Source organism: Pocillopora verrucosa, chromosome 12 (assembly GCF_036669915.1).
Source record: "Pocillopora verrucosa isolate sample1 chromosome 12, ASM3666991v2, whole genome shotgun sequence".
Taxonomy (NCBI): domain Eukaryota; kingdom Metazoa; phylum Cnidaria; class Anthozoa; order Scleractinia; family Pocilloporidae; genus Pocillopora; species Pocillopora verrucosa.
The window spans coordinates 15,075,323-15,089,638 of NC_089323.1; the positions used below are offsets into that span (position 1 = coordinate 15,075,323).

Below are 14,316 nucleotides of genomic sequence, written 5' to 3' on the forward strand. Positions count from 1 at the left end.
GGGGGAAGGCAGTTAATGAGAAAGATTTCACTGATATGTTTATTCATTCAGTATCTTACATGTGACCTCAGTAATTAACACTTGTCATTTCTGAACCACTGAAAATATATCCAACAGTTGAATCATGAAATAAGGAGAAAATGAATCATAGGTACAAAGTAAAACAGACATGAATGAAGATTTAGTGTTGGTACAATATTTTATTTGGTTTAAATATCAGATTCCAAATTCCCAGGTGGCTTTAAAACCCTAAAGGAGAAAATACACCAAATGATAATCATGTTCTTTTGCAGTTATTTATTACAGTAAAATATTTTTTTTTAGACAAAAAGTTCAGGAACTTCCTGACAGAGAGACTTACTGGCAACTTCTCCGAATCAATCCAAAATGAATAAAATAATTGTTACTATTTCAGATTTACAAACACAGGTGTTAGTATATGCAGATAATTTGGTTTCATCAAGTGAGTTGATGATTTAAATTGGCCCAAATAACAAGTTTTTAAAGCTAACATTTCAAGTGTTAGCTCCTCTTCGGAGCAAATGATGAAGGTTTATCACTTTAACAAAGGGCCAATACTTGAAATGTCAGCTGGAGAAACTATTTGGGGTGGCTAATTTTCTTAATCAATTCAGTTGATAAAATTGACACAACACCACAGTTTCTTTAGAAACTTACCCTCTTTACTCATCTGTTAAAATATTCATTTGGGTTATGGAAAGAGTTCTATATAGTCTAATAGATATGATATTAATATCAATTACTATTTATACATTTGTTATTGCTTCATTTAACCCTTTAGTTCCCAATAGTGACCAAGACAGAATTTCTCCTTACACTATCAGTACAATATCAAGCACACGAGTAAAGAGAGTAAAGAAAATATCAATAAGGGGATTATTGGTTGATCCAAATTTAAATTCTCCAAATTAACATCACATAAATTGTATGGTAGACAGTAAGGAGAATTACTATTGAAATCTTGGGAGTTAAAGGGTTGAGTAAATTTAACTCAAATTGGGAGCATTTTTGTTTTGTTGTTACACCTTGTGTAAGAATATAAAAAGACATAACCTATTTATCATGAAATAAAAGTTTTAATACATCACTGAATGAAATCACCTCAATCCATATTATTAACATATTACTATACCAAACCTACACTATTTTCTTTATTTGTTATTATTATTATTATGGCTCATTGGTGCTAACAAACACTTAAATATTATTAATTGTTTTATAAGCAGCAAAGACCCAGTGAATTTCCCCTTTAACATAATGATCCTAGCTTGTGCACATTCTACACTTAAATTATTTAACAACAGTATAAGACAATTTCTTAATGGTTAATTTACTAAAAGGGTTTGTTTATCACCTTCAGAACATAATTACCTTTGCTGTTTTCAAATTTCATCATGAGTGGTATTTTGTTTCCCTACAAAAGAGAATCTGGCACCTGCAGAGAAAGTTTTCACATTATGCATTCAGTAATAACAAACTTAGATTTTTAGTAAAGTTGAATATAATTTGTGCACAGTTGGAGAGCATTAATTAAATAAAACAGTCTGTGACTGCATGTACCTACAGCTACCGTATATAGTTGTAGTGTATAATTTGCAGCAAAACTGCAAAGTGGTGTAAAAATGAACAGCTCATGTTGATGCCGAAATTGTGAAAAAAAGGAACAGAGTTGTACACTGGTTAATTGACAGGCCAGGGACAGGGCAAGAAATTTTAAAATGCAAATAGAACAGGTACATGAATTGAAAGTGCATCAAATGTAATTTTATACAAAACATTGCTACTCCTGGCGCTAAATGTACCTAGTGCAATGGTTATACCTACTCCTTTTATTTTATCTTTCTTTTTCCTTTTATTTTCCATTCTTCCTCAAAAGATATGTTGGGGATGTTCAGAGTCAAACACACATGTGATAATGTTTGACAATGTAAGCTTTTACGTTCACATGGAGAACAAGAGACATTACAAGTGTCTCGCAATAGTGGACTATCTTCATTTGATAACGTGATAGGTTTGGGGAAAGGTTCATGGATTTACACGCTCATCAAACACATGGCTCATCCAGCACATACATGTACAACTTTTGTGTGTGAAACAAAAGCCAAAACTATGAATTATCACATATTAGATATTAGATATATTACATGTATTCATAGAAATTAGTGACAAAGGTACATTACATTTAGTAGCAGTAATAATTTCCCATAAAATTGAGTTTTAGTCACCCTCAAATAATATTGCATAGGACTGGTTGTTCTCACTATTAGGTAAGCCTTCCAAGATTTGATTCACAATTTTCCTTTTCAGGCTACTACATATATTTCCTTGTAAATCATTTAAGAGAATATGGTGTTAGATTCAGATAATGCCTTCTGACTAATAAGCTTGTCTATTCTTATCAGCTGTTTGTTGCATTTTGTATCGATGTTGTTAGGAGAAGGTACAAGTCAATCATTTCTTAGAATGGGCTTGGAACTGCTTAGTTCCATGTTCAGGGCTATAAAATTGTTACTCCATGGATTTCTTTTTGGTTGCTGCTAGGTTAAAAGTGGTGGTTGCACACCGAAGATAGTCAGCTAGTTTGTGCAAATAGCTTGTTGGGATTTTAATTGTCTTGAGTTATGTTTACAATTTGGAATTTTTATACCACTATTTGTTTACATTGGCACTGAAAAGCTCCAGTGCATGGGGTAGATGTCAAATAATTCTTTCCAGTCACAAACACTGTGTTGAGCTCCAATCTTTAATTAATTTTAAATTTATCTCATTATTTCGTACAAGTCCATTCAATTTACCGCTTGTTTGAGGGCCTGGTCCAAGTCATCAATCAAATCCTGAGTATCTTCAAGTCCCACTGATAAACGAATCTGGGGAATTATAACAGATTCTATCATGAATATTGTAAGAGCAACTTCATACTTTATGTCTTTAAAGATATTGAGTAAAGAAGACTGCCAGCTGTCTCAAACTATTGATAAAATGAAACATGTTATCAATGTTTTCCTTGGGACCAGACTTGTTGTTTCAAGTCCAATTCTCTTGTTGCCCAAAGCTTGGTCCAAAACAAGAGAAAAAGAGACTGCCAGCAGTCTCAGATTCATAAACAAAATAACTATTGCTGTCCATACTGACCATGAGTGATATCATACTCACCAGTGTATCTGATATTCCTAATACTTTCCTTTGATCTGCAGGAACTGATGCATGGGTCATTATTGCCCTGAAAATAAACCAACAAAAGATGCCTGATTTTAATGAACTTTTCTTTCCATTCCCAAGTCAATATCTTTTCAGCCAATCATTCTAACAGTCTTGGCTAGTTGTTTTAAGTACATGCAGAACTTACGGTAGTTCTGTCAGGCTTTCAAAACCACCAAGACTCTCGGCAAGTGTAAATAACTGAAAGAAAAGGATAAAAAAAGACTCATGGCATTTAGTGACATGAGACATTAAAAAATCATACTTGTAAGACAAATGGGTTTCCTTTTGGATATCCTGAATGCCACAAGAATTCCAACCTTAAGCCTATTTGAAAATAGCATTAACTTTATATAAAAATTATTAAATAAATATCAATAGTTACCTTAGATGATTTGAAAAACTTTCTGGAATTCTCCAAATTCCCTTTAATGAAAAAAGTCACCATACCACCAAAGCCTGTCATCTGTTTTTTAGCAAGTTCATGCTGTGGGTATGATTCCAGACCTGAAAAAAAGTTTTACATCAATGATGCTGTACCATGTAAATATATCTACCTCATCGATAGTTTTTGAGCAGGTCTGTTTAACCCTTTAATTCCAAAAGAGACTAGCATGTAATTTCTCCTTACAACATCATCCCCAGAATCAAACATTAAGGTCATGAGAATACAGGAAATGATCATCAACCAAAGACTGAAGCTCTTGTTTGTTATACAAATTCTCCTTATCAGCACCTTAGGAAATGTTTAGAAAACAGTATGGAGAATCTACATATTGATTTTAGGGTGTAGAGGGTTAACTAAGAGATATGCTATCTCTTCACACATGTTTCCATATGCCTTTCAATTAGTTCTCCAAACCTACCTTTGAAAAATTTGCATTCACTATAGAACTTATTAGCAATTTGTGACCACACTAACATAGAGTTTTTAACTGCCAGTGTGTTACTTCATTGCAGCTGACCTCTTCATAGAAAATACCACTGCAACTCTCCCCTCCCTAACATACCTGGATACATAACTTTCTCTACCCTGGGGTTTCCTTCCAGAAATTTTGCAACAGCTGTAGCATTAATTTCATGTTGACGCATTCTCAAGTGAAGAGTTTTAAGACCACGATTGGCAAGGTAACAGTCAAAAGGACTTGGCACTGGACCAATAGCTAACAAAATAAAAAAGAAGAGTTTATAGATTGATTAATTTGTAAACTTTGCTAAATCTTAAAGGTTTGGAGAGAACTTTTTTCAGTACAGAGACAATTACCTATTTACTTACCATTTTGAAGGAACCTCAGCCTGTTGCAGATTTCATCATTATTTGTGCACATAACTCCCATCACTGTGTCAGAATGACCTGCAGTTGTCAGTAATAATTCTATCAAGCAAGTGTGTGGGGTATTCACAACTTTCAGAACACTATTTTATTGTCTGCTGGTATGATCTATCCACAGGCAGCCCAAGCTCACGTCTCGATTAATTCATGAATGCGTCACTTGTTGTGTGACTCGGTGTTAAGTTACGAGAGGAACCGTTGAAAATTTGAACACGCTAAAAAGACATGGATAACAGTGATGGTAAAGCAAGCTTAAAATGGCAGAAATCGCCAGAAACTACGATGGACACACAGGGCATTAGTAAGTTTTATTGATTTTACATGTAAAATATTCATATTTCGAAATATTTATTGCTGTAAATCGACCATATTTCGTTCCCAATACTGTTCCTTGTAACGTGTTCAAATTTTCAACGGTTCCTCTCATAACTTAACACCGAGTCACACAACACGTGACGCATTCATGAACTAATCGAGACGTGAGGTTGGGCCGCCTGTGATCTATCAAGCTATTTCTGGTATCATAGGCTTGGCTATAATATACTGTATTCACCCAGCTAGTGCTTCCCAGAGTTAAAAAGCACCTTAATTTCTTCTTTATTAGAAACAACAATAAAGAAAGATGGTAGAGCAAAAATAATGAGTGAGGGGTTATGGAGATGTTGGTCGGGGCTGTTTTGCAAAAAGGGAACAATTGTGAAAGTTAGAATCTTCCAATTTGTGGACCAAATTTGCATTTAGCCCCTCCCCAAATGTAAGAAAACTTAATTATTTATTAAAAATCAAAGTGAGGTATCCTACTTAGCCAAAGTTATCACACTCAGACAGCTCAGCAATGGCCAATAATTTCAAAAAGAGAAATTATCAAAATGAAACCCTCATGTAAAAGCTCCATACCATTCATGTACTTTGTCACTGAGTGCATGACAACATCAGCCCCAAGAGACAATGGGCGCTGCAAAGGAATATTTCACAAATTTTAATTTAAGATAAAGATTTTACCAGTCTGTTTTATTCACTGTGAAAAGGTGCCAAGATAACACCAAAAGGTATTCCCTTTTTTTTTTTTTAGAAGTACAAGCTATAAAAAAATAGCTTGTACTTCTCTTAACTAGTACTTGGTAATCTTGTTTTAAATATTATTATACATTCAAGTAACTATCTCTTTTCTAATATGCCGAATTGTACAGTGAATTTACCAAATCAGCATCTGAGATGTTATCTAGCTTCATATAATACAATAATCATGTTAAGGTCACTCAAGGTTGAAGGGATATCTTGTCATGTATGATTGCAGTGCATGATTTCTAAGGGTAATCATGTCAAGTTTCTGAGCTTTGTGTTGCTTGCCACCAGTGAAGAGGCAAAAATATTTTTTTTTGGTTCAATGTATAATAAAACGATTATTAGATTTGGTTTTTGCGATATCCAGAAAAATCAAGGTCTTGGCAAAGTTTCAGCAGATAAACCTCACTGAGACCTTGATTATTCTTGATATCACAAAAACCCCATCCAATAATTGTTTATTATCAGTTATTTAGTATGTATTTTAAGTCACTGCACTCATTACAGCCTACCCCTCGACAAGCACTCTCACTGACCAACTATGCCCATGCCTTTCTGGCCTTTTTATAAATTTATCTCTAGAAAATCAAAAGAAACCTACATATCCTAAGGTAATTAACAGGTAGAAATGTAACGCCACTCAAATACCTGAAAATATGATGACATGAAAGTATTATCCACCACTAAAATAACTCCCTGTCAGATTAAAAATTATGGATATGAGATAATGTTAGTATTGAGAAACGTCTGCATCCAGTATGTGGATATTCACTCAAGCCACATAGCTAAGGCCAGAAAAACTCTGAGTTTGTTTCTTAGAGGTCTGTGCATAAAGTTAACTGCTTCCAATACAAGTTCTTGAGAGTCATTTTTTTTCCTGCGGCCATTGCACCAATTCAAACAAGTTTTCATTTGTTTGACTAGTTGGGGGAACAGATTTAAAAAAAAAGTGTAGTGCAGGTGCAGAGATTGACAGAAAATTATTCACACCACATTAAAGCAAATTGTCGCTTTGAACTAAACCTTTAATGTCTTGCAGCAACCAAATGTACCTCATGTTGATGAACAACCTCCGCAGCACCTTGGATGTCCACAAGTTTCAGCAGAGGGTTGGTTGGAGTCTCAATCCATACCATCTAAATTGAATTAAAGGCAATAAAATTTAATTTTTTCCTCAAATCTCAAAAAGGCATAGTATGTATATTAAAGTATATATTTTTTCACCTTGGGAGGGTGTGGTGCCTTAATTTAGCTCTTCCAAAAACTTCAAAAAAGAATTATTGATAGGTAAAGAGAAGATTTCTCTATCCCAATTTTCATAAGTTTTATTATTCTCCCCATTTAAGCTTAATTGATTACTATTTAATTTAGGCCAAAAATCGATAGATAACACATTTAAAGATGAAGTAATTTTAATAATTCCTCCTCTTAATGCTCAATCCCTAAAAAATTATTCAGCAAAATATTTTTTCAAGATCACTCAGAAGCAAACTGCATTCTTTCGCATGAAAACTTCTGGCTTACCCTCAACGTATGAGACTTCTGAGCTGTCAAACTAATATTCATCAGTTATATGTAACATGTAATTATAATAGTTTGCTGAAAATTTTTAACCTTTGTTTTAGGTTTAATGGCAGCTTTCAGTTTACTCAAATCACTTGCATCCACCATTGATATTTCTATTCCCATATTTGCAGCAGCCACTTTTGAGAAGTACCTATTGGTACCTGTCAGTACAAAAAAAAATCAGATAAAATGTTTGGTATAAAAAAGCTGTGTATTATTGAAGTTGGGTCCACACTAGATCTGGAAATCAAAATAAGCACTTGACAGCTGTCTGTACTTGCTTTTAGACATAAATTTGTGGTTTGCTTCAGTCTATAAACTTTTCAACCCCCATGAATATGATGTTGATGTGATGTTGATGTTGCCTACTCTGACGGCAAACTTAGTGCTTTCAATAATTTCAGGCCTTTCACGAAATAATTTTAATGCATTACTTGCTTTCTTTCTTTTTTGTATAATGGTTTGTTGTATACTGTAATAAAAATACTCCATGAAATTAAAACACATCATGCAAATAACTCTCTTAATGACACGTTGCAAACTTGGAATCTGAATACTTTACGTACTTTATTATAATAATAAATAGTTTTGTGTATGTCTTCTGTGTTTATTCACTTACAGCTTAATCAGTAACTTTTGTGTATCTCTCTTGTACTTTTATAATTGGGAATCAGGTTATTAAAACCTTAAATCATCAATGGTAAAACATTGTCTCTACTTTACAACATGGTTTTCCCATGCTTAACCCTTTACAACCTAACATCAGTATGCATGTTCTCCAAACTGTTCTCTATACATGTCCTAAGGTACTGACAAGGAGAGTTTGTTTAACAGTCAAGAGCTTCTTTAGTTTGTGGTCATTTCCTTTATTCTCCTGACCTTGACGTCTGATTCAGGGGTGATATTGTAAGTTGAAATAAGATGCAAGTCACTCTTGATAGTTACAACAGATTTATTGTGTCTTGCTGTTAACAATACATCTTTAAGTTGTGATTCCTGAAAACAGTTGTCTGATGGTAAAACAATTATTGAGCATCGTAATCTTGAAATATTGTGAATTGTCAGTGTGTTAACAAACAATTATTTTTCCCAGTCAAAAGCAAATGATTTATCAGCTCCCCATTGCCAAATCTCAAGATTTTGCTCAACACTATCCAATAATTATTAAGTATCATATAAATATTATTCAATCACTGCATACCTCCATATACATCATCCACGCAAACAATGTGTTCCCCATTCTTAAGTAAGTGAGTCAATAACATTGTGGCTGACAGACCAGAAGAGGTAGCCAAGCCTAAGGATGAGTTGAAATAGAGAGGTCGTGCCATTAGTAATTATTAATATCAACTTGCACATTTCATAATAATTTTGTAACACATACTGGTACTTCTTAGTCAGTTCTCATAATTCATTCTCCCCTCTATACTCCCCTAAGTCTGACTATTTCTAGTTGTGGAATTACCAGACACATTGAAAGTTCTTCTAAATAAGCCAAAGTCTGTATTGTTCACTTGTAGACTCAACTGCATAAGTAACATTCATCAGTAGGACTACATGTTCAGGAAATGTCTTGTTACCCACCCCTAGGATAGTCAGCAGAAACACCAGGTTGGAAGGGGGGGGAGTCTCAAAGCTTGCCAGAATCATCAAATCCCAAAAAGGAAACGAGGTTAATTAATAACAGGGATGGCTCAATAAGAGTATCATGTTCGCGTTTCCACGCTGTTAGATAGCTAGTTGTGTCTGCTAGGTTCGTGTTCGAGCTCGTTTTCCCTCCCGCCCTCCCGGGGGCGCAACATTGTAATTTTCATCAATAAACAGTTATCACTAGTTAGTAATTTTGAGTTTTGATTGATCAAAGTGATGTGTTTATTGAAGAGAGAGGTCGGAGAGCATAACAAAGGTATTATAGATTTTTCACAATTGAGGTCATTTGTTAGGGTTTTCTGATCTCTGCTCTTTTATGAAAACGATTGGGATTGCCATCAAACTTTTTCATACCGGCCCGGCCAAGATTTCTCATAAAGCAATTCCAACTAACCCTGGGGCAAGAAACATGTTTGTTCATTTTCCATTAGAAGAAATCACTTTGAAAACCAGTTTGACAAAATATTTCCAGCAATTATTTCTGTTTTCTTCAAAGCTTATAATGTGGACTAATCGTGATGTCCTTATAAGTAACCAAAACAAAAATTTTATTCACGTGTGGGGTTCACGTGGAGGATAAAGGCTATATTTCCTTACCATGCTTGGCACCCTCCAAAGCCGCCACGCAAGCCTCAAAGCAGTTCCTGGTAGGGTTCCCCGATCGCGAGTATTCGAATCCCTAGAAGAAGCAGAAAGATCAGAGGTACAGCAGCGTTGATCGTTGCAAATTTTTCACGTAAGATGACGAGAAACTCACACGATGAACTCCTGGGTCATCCTGTTTAAATGTTGTAGCCATCGAAATCGGCGGCACAACTGCCCTAGAATTCCACTGTTCGGGTTCTTGGCCAGCATGGATCGCCAAAGTTCCGAAATGCGGAAAAGGTTTGAGATTTTTTTGTTCGGCTTCGTTCGCCATCTTGGAAGAAGAGGAGAGGGTAGACCGGGGCACAAAGTGACGTAATACTCTAAACAACAACAACCTGCTTCGTTGCACAATCATCATGGCATTTGCGGCTCAAGATATGCATTGATCTCCCCAAAATTACTCAAATGGACAAACGTACTGGCTCTCTAAAAGAAAACAAACGGGCTCCATGCTAAAACAAGTAGATTATTCTCAAAAAGAAAGGTTCAAAGCTCGATGTAACCTTCCCCTCCCCCTAACACACCCCAACAGTTTTTAGCCACGCACACCGCCGGCTCCAGAGCCCCCTCGGATTTAAATATGGCGGCCTCTTAATAGCACACTAGCGGCCAGGCCGGAGAGTGATGTGAACACATTACAATACTAAAATGGTTTGGTAAAATTGCCAAAATTGGTATTTAATTATTGGTAGGTAATTTTACAGCGTGTTTTAACCAAGAGTTTCATTCAACTACATATATCTAACCCAAGGTATCTTTCTGGACTGGAATGTCAGAAATGGTATGGTACTGTGTGTTAACTAACTTTGTAGGTATAATTTTCAATAGTTTGCCTGAGTATGTCAGGTTAGCTGAGTGAGGCTGACAAGTTACAATGTTCTGCCTTTTTTTTTATCTTAAACAAGGTCATAACATGAAGCAATTTTGTCTTCATTCTTTAACTCCCAAGATCTGTTTGCTAATTTCTACTCTCTAGTTTCTAGACGTTTCCTTGTACATTTGTTATAGGAATTTGTTGTTAGATCAAGATAACGACCTACTCTTTTGTTGGATATTGTATAAATAGTTTAGGGAGAAGTTACATGTAAATCACATCACATGGGAGTTTAAGGGTTAAACAGCGTGATGTGATACACTGCTACTTAAATTTCACTGAAGTTCGAAATATCCAGGACTTAAGCATTCCCCACAAATTTGTTCAAACTGCAGCTTACTACTTCTGCAGAGCAGTTGCAATATGGAACTCTAATGATTATTTCACAATTTTGACAAGTATTAGGTAATCTTTCATTTACTCAGACTGAAGGGAAAATGAAATTGTTCATTAACTTGAAAGGTGATTGATAAAGAAACCTTGAGACTTCACCTTACCCAGACTATTTTTTCCACAAGCCTGGTGTAACCAACATGCCAGCAATAAATTTTAGATGAGTTTAATCTCCTGATGACTGGACTGAACTCTGCTTTCTACATGCCATTGCCAGTGGTTTCTAAGTAAAGTATTACAAACATAATACATCAAGAACGGAATGTCAAATTATGAGATTGGAAATAAGATAGGAAATACAAATAACAAGAAATATGTATAACATAAACAATACTAATAATATAGGAAACATGGGTCACTTGACAAAAGAGCAATTTACCTGACAATTCTGGAATATGGCTGGCATAACAATGTACTTGCAATTACCTTTTAACTCAAACTCGCACCTTTTTTATTTGCATGATCTGTGGGAAAGTCAAACTTACATGGCTAGTTGCATGGACTGGGGCTTTAAGGGGGGGGGGGTTGGTTTCTACACCTGGTGTCTTCTCTTGATTTTCTGAGCCAGAAGAAAGGAAAATGAAGATTATCAGAATTAAAGCTGGTTTGGAAAATCTGTAGATACAGTTTACAGGAAAAAATTGTAAAATGCATGCTTTGATAGACCCTTTTACTCCCAAGATCTCAATAGTAATTCTCCTTACTGTCTGCTATACAATTCTTGTAATGTTAGTTTGGAGAATTTGGTCTTGGATCAACTAATAATCCCCTGGTTGACATTTTTATTTATTCTCATCACTAGTCTGCATGATATTGTATTTATGTTGTAAGGAGAAGTTCTGTCTTGGTCACTCATGGGAGTTAAAAGGTTAAACAAAAAAATGTATTTTATCCTTTTACTATCAGTTGATGTTGAAATGTTGGTTCAACGTCAGTGTCTGGGAAACTGCTCACCTACCCCTCCCTTAATACAACATTAACCCTTACTTGTAAACAGTTGACAGTTGTTGGGTTAGGGGAGGGGTAGGTGCGCAGATGCTGACATTGATCTGAAATGTTTATGGTGTATCTACAGAGCTTTTTACTTTTTCACCATTTATAACTTTTCACACCGAATCCAGATTGTTTCTTAATTCCCAAATTCAGAGATACATTTTTTTAAAGAGCTGTAACTTATGAACTTTGATGAATTTATTTCACTTGACAGTCACTTATACATGTAGTTAGTATGTTAGTAATGGAATCACAATTGTAAGCATTTTTATTTTGTACAGCTTCCTTTTTCAACAAAGACCAAGATGGGTTGTCCTTTAAGGCAGCTCTTGTGTCCGGTTTCCCGGGAGTTGGTAAAACCACATCGGCGACACTGGTTTGTGAATAGCTTGGTTTTACGTACATTGAAATGAATGCCAGTGACACACAGAGCAAAAAGACCTTGGAAGAACACATTTCTCAGTCATCGAACAATTAAACCATGGATGGCCTTCTGACAGGTTGTCAAATTTCTGTAAGATTTGGAATTACTTTGATATTATTAAAGATGCTTCATTCATTCTCCTGTCTTACTAAACTGATTTTCCATTGTAGTTAATTTAATTTTAGTCCCAATTTTCGAGAATTCCACGTTATCCGGTCGAAGAAAATCAGATTTAATTTTTCCTTATATTTTTAGTCATATTCGCTATACGGTAACTTTTTGTTAAATTTGGCCTCATGTCATTTCTTTTCACTCACCCGTCGAATCACAGCACTATTGGTCAACTTTTCCTGTTTCCAGGCCGACAAATCGCCCGCATCTTTAATAAGAAAATTTCCTTCACTATGCTTTCAGTATGAGTGTTTCTCATTCTCCCCAGTCCTTTCAAGACCTCTCGTATGGCAATCCAGCGCCCTTCGATCAACCTAAGCAGGCGATGGTTTAACGACCATCACATCAGCCAAAAAAAATTAAATTGAAAAAATAGCATGTTTATGTCATTGCGCTATATTCCGGATTAATGAAAATGAAAAGTTAAAAAATGTTATATGAGGCCCTGTCCAAACTTGGCGTATAAATAGTGAAACAACATAGCTCCAAAATACAATCGTGGATCACGAAATAAACAATGATACACCATTTTCTGTTTCGAGCTCGATGAGTTCATATTCAGCTTCTTCAATACTGCTGGTGTGACCAAGTGCACCGTTTTGTTACACACTTGTGGGGCAAATCACATTTTCATAGGAGTTAAGGTGAGGACAGAATAAGTTCATAGCGACCTAAAGCAGTGAATGAGATAAACGGGTATTGACTAAAGATACAAATAGAAATAATTTGAGACATGAGACACTAGAATGAAAGAAATATCGATCTTATTTACTCGTCACGAACGCAGGATCGAATCTTAGACCATCGGATTTTACGAGTTGAAGTTCTCACATATAGCTATGGATTTCTCGTTAATGAGCCAAGACATACAGTGGATACATAAAGGATCATCCTGCATACTGCCTAGATCATCAATGTCGAAAGTTTCATGTCTTAAATCACATAATGATACAAAGGAAATTTCAAGCTCTTTCGTGACAGAGGAAAAAATCATTTTTAACCAACGACCGAAAAAAAAAACCCTATCCGTCAGATCAGGTTAAACGACAGATTAAATATCAATGCTGACATGTAAATAAACATACCAGACCTTGAGGTGGCTTATTTATCTTCCCATGAGGAATTTACGAAGCTGCGGCATTTCTGATTCCAGTATCAAGTGCGTCACATATCCGTAGGGAACTATTATACAATTATTTATGGCCTCGCTTACTGTATCCAAACTCAGCAGACAATTCTGGAGCTCAAAGAAACAGAGAGCTAGGGCCTCAGATTTCTCCTCCAACCTAAAGACAACTGGTTCAGTAACAATTTATCCATAAAATTCCTGCATGATACTGAGGGTTTCTGCACACAGAGATGCATGGAGTACATAGATTTAAAAAATTTTGAATATCTTCCTCGGATATTTCTTTAAGAAGAGTACTTATGATATTCGCTTTAATTCTTTATAGCACGCGAAACGATTTAAATATGCTTTTCTCTAGATACAACGAGAAGTCAAGTATTTTTCTTGGAAAAGAACTTTATTGGAGTTAAATTTATTGCAAGTACTCTTCAGGTGAGGAAAGCTAATGAAGAAATATGTCGCATATTACAATCGAAAGACATGAAAATTGGAAAAAAAAATATATAAAGAATACATATTATTGATGTGATTTCTTTAGCTTTGTATCTCCCTCCGGTGATGAATATGTGCAACTTGTTATTACAAAGTATACGTAGATATCAACGCAACAACCAGCAAAAAAATTAGTGTTCGTTGAGAGCAGAGAAAGTTATCGCTTATAGCGAAGTATCTTGGTATAACATTAAATTTTCTTTGCATGTGAGAGAAAGCCAGTGAATGAAAACAACTGAGGGATGGATGCTCATTTTAACTTGTTCGGGACTCGACTACACACGAACAAACCCATATTGATTTTGTGAATCAGCATCGTTTTCATATAAGGAAGGAACAGATTTTATTATTCAAAAACT

The 14,316-nt window shown here is 35.3% G+C and overlaps 2 protein-coding genes across 5 annotated transcripts in view; one reads left to right on the forward strand and one right to left on the reverse strand.

Annotated features, from left to right (window-relative positions):
- Positions 1-13: 13 nt before the first annotated feature.
- LOC131778591 (cystathionine gamma-lyase-like) lies at positions 14-9,984 on the reverse strand. The gene is made up of 15 exons (XM_066158939.1): positions 9,591-9,984; positions 9,431-9,512; positions 8,385-8,480; positions 7,232-7,344; positions 6,670-6,753; positions 6,266-6,313; positions 5,450-5,507; positions 4,496-4,573; positions 4,230-4,382; positions 3,605-3,726; positions 3,368-3,420; positions 3,175-3,241; positions 2,817-2,888; positions 1,393-1,456; positions 14-249 (listed from the first exon to the last, which is right to left on the reverse strand). The coding sequence occupies exons 1-14, from the start codon at positions 9,837-9,839 to the stop codon at positions 1,436-1,438; spliced, it is 1,296 nt and encodes a 431-aa protein (XP_066015036.1). The 5' UTR covers positions 9,840-9,984; the 3' UTR covers positions 14-249; positions 1,393-1,435.
- A 105-nt stretch (positions 9,985-10,089) lies between these two features.
- LOC136277224 (uncharacterized) overlaps positions 10,090-14,316 on the forward strand; it is a 72,932-nt gene continuing 68,705 nt past the window's right edge. For all 4 annotated transcript variants that reach the window (XM_066158942.1, XM_066158944.1, XM_066158941.1 and 1 more), the window contains exon 1: positions 10,090-10,262. In XM_066158942.1, coding sequence (XP_066015039.1) covers positions 10,251-10,262 — 12 coding nt within the window. In that variant the 5' untranslated portion in view covers positions 10,090-10,250. The remainder of the gene's footprint in view (positions 10,263-14,316) is intronic.